Here is a 1,255-nt window from a genome sequence, read left to right on the forward strand (position 1 = left end):
CACACACACACACACACACACACACACACACACACACACACACACACACACGCTCGCGCAACACACACACACAACTCCCCAAATGAAAACAAACCACCACCCCCAACTTAAATAATACATGAAAACGGCACCTCCAAAACAAACGAAAAAGCAAAAAATAAACAGACAAACTAATCGGAATCAAGAAAGAAAAACCCCCAATCAATTCAAACTAAAATAAAACGCAGTGACAAACGAGGGTATAATATGTATTTTTTCAGTATAAAGGTTATTTCAATCTGTCCCTTACAAAAATGGGGTCATATTGATTTATGCTTCCTCTTGTTATTTTCGTTCTTGCTGACCTATTATGGCAACTTAAACAATATTAAGAACATCGACAGCACTAATACAGTAATGGTATACTATTGTCTCTCAACTAAAACCTTCTATCTGAAAAACCGACTGACACCTGAAAACGATCGCTTTAAAAATTGTTGTTCCAAGGCATGACCGTTCATTCCCATAAAATAAGTGCCCTTGCCACCGGGCAGGCTATTATTTCTCATTCAAGATTTTCAAGATTCTTGTTATTTTAATCGATGTCACTCGACAAAAGACGGCGTAGTCCGATCTATGCGGATATGAAAGAGACTTGCAACTCGTCAATAAAATTAGAACTTGCTTCGCCATTCCAATCACCCTCAGCTATTAATGCTCTATATAGGCTCTTAGTTTTGTTGTTGTTGTTGCTTTTGTTTTGTTTAAAGTTTTTGGGTAGGACGTAGAGGAGCAATTGTGGGTGGTTGGCGGATGCTAGGCGGGTGCTCTGGTGTGGTTTGCTTCTTCTTTCCTATCAAACATCTATCGTCCTTATCTCCCCTTCTTCTTTTTTTTATGTTTGTTACTCTCTTGTAACACCACTAATCTTCTGGCGCTCATATGACCTTATGTAGTTGCGAGCGCCGTAATACCTCTACTAAAACTAAAAAGAGGAGCAGTTACTTGGAAGGCAAATCTCCAACCATTTAATGATGTTTTCAGACGTGTGTCGTATGCATTAATTTTATCTGAGTTCTCTGAAAGTGTCATTGAAAACTTGACTACTACAGCAAGACCTGTTTAAAAGTGCGACCTCTATTTTTAAGCTGACTTTTTCCTCAGCCCGTCTGTTTTTTTTCTTCTGGTTGTCATTCTCTCTCTCTGTCTCTCTGTCTCTCTGTCTCTCTGTCTGTCTGTCTGTCTCTCTCTCTCTCTCTCTCTCTCTCTCTCTCTC

At 39.4% G+C, this 1,255-nt stretch overlaps 1 protein-coding gene across 1 annotated transcript in view; it reads left to right on the top strand.

Moving 5' to 3' along the window:
- Window positions 1–1,255, top strand: part of LOC100533406 (inositol trisphosphate receptor) — a gene marked incomplete in the record, with an annotated part of 124,925 nt that overhangs the window by 16,174 nt on the left and 107,496 nt on the right. The window contains 2 exon segments of the mRNA NM_001204689.1: window positions 971–982; window positions 985–991. Coding sequence (NP_001191618.1) covers window positions 971–982; window positions 985–991 — 19 coding nt within the window.

Source organism: Aplysia californica, unplaced genomic scaffold (assembly GCF_000002075.1).
Source record: "Aplysia californica isolate F4 #8 unplaced genomic scaffold, AplCal3.0 scaffold00028, whole genome shotgun sequence".
Lineage (NCBI taxonomy): Eukaryota > Metazoa > Mollusca > Gastropoda > Aplysiida > Aplysiidae > Aplysia > Aplysia californica.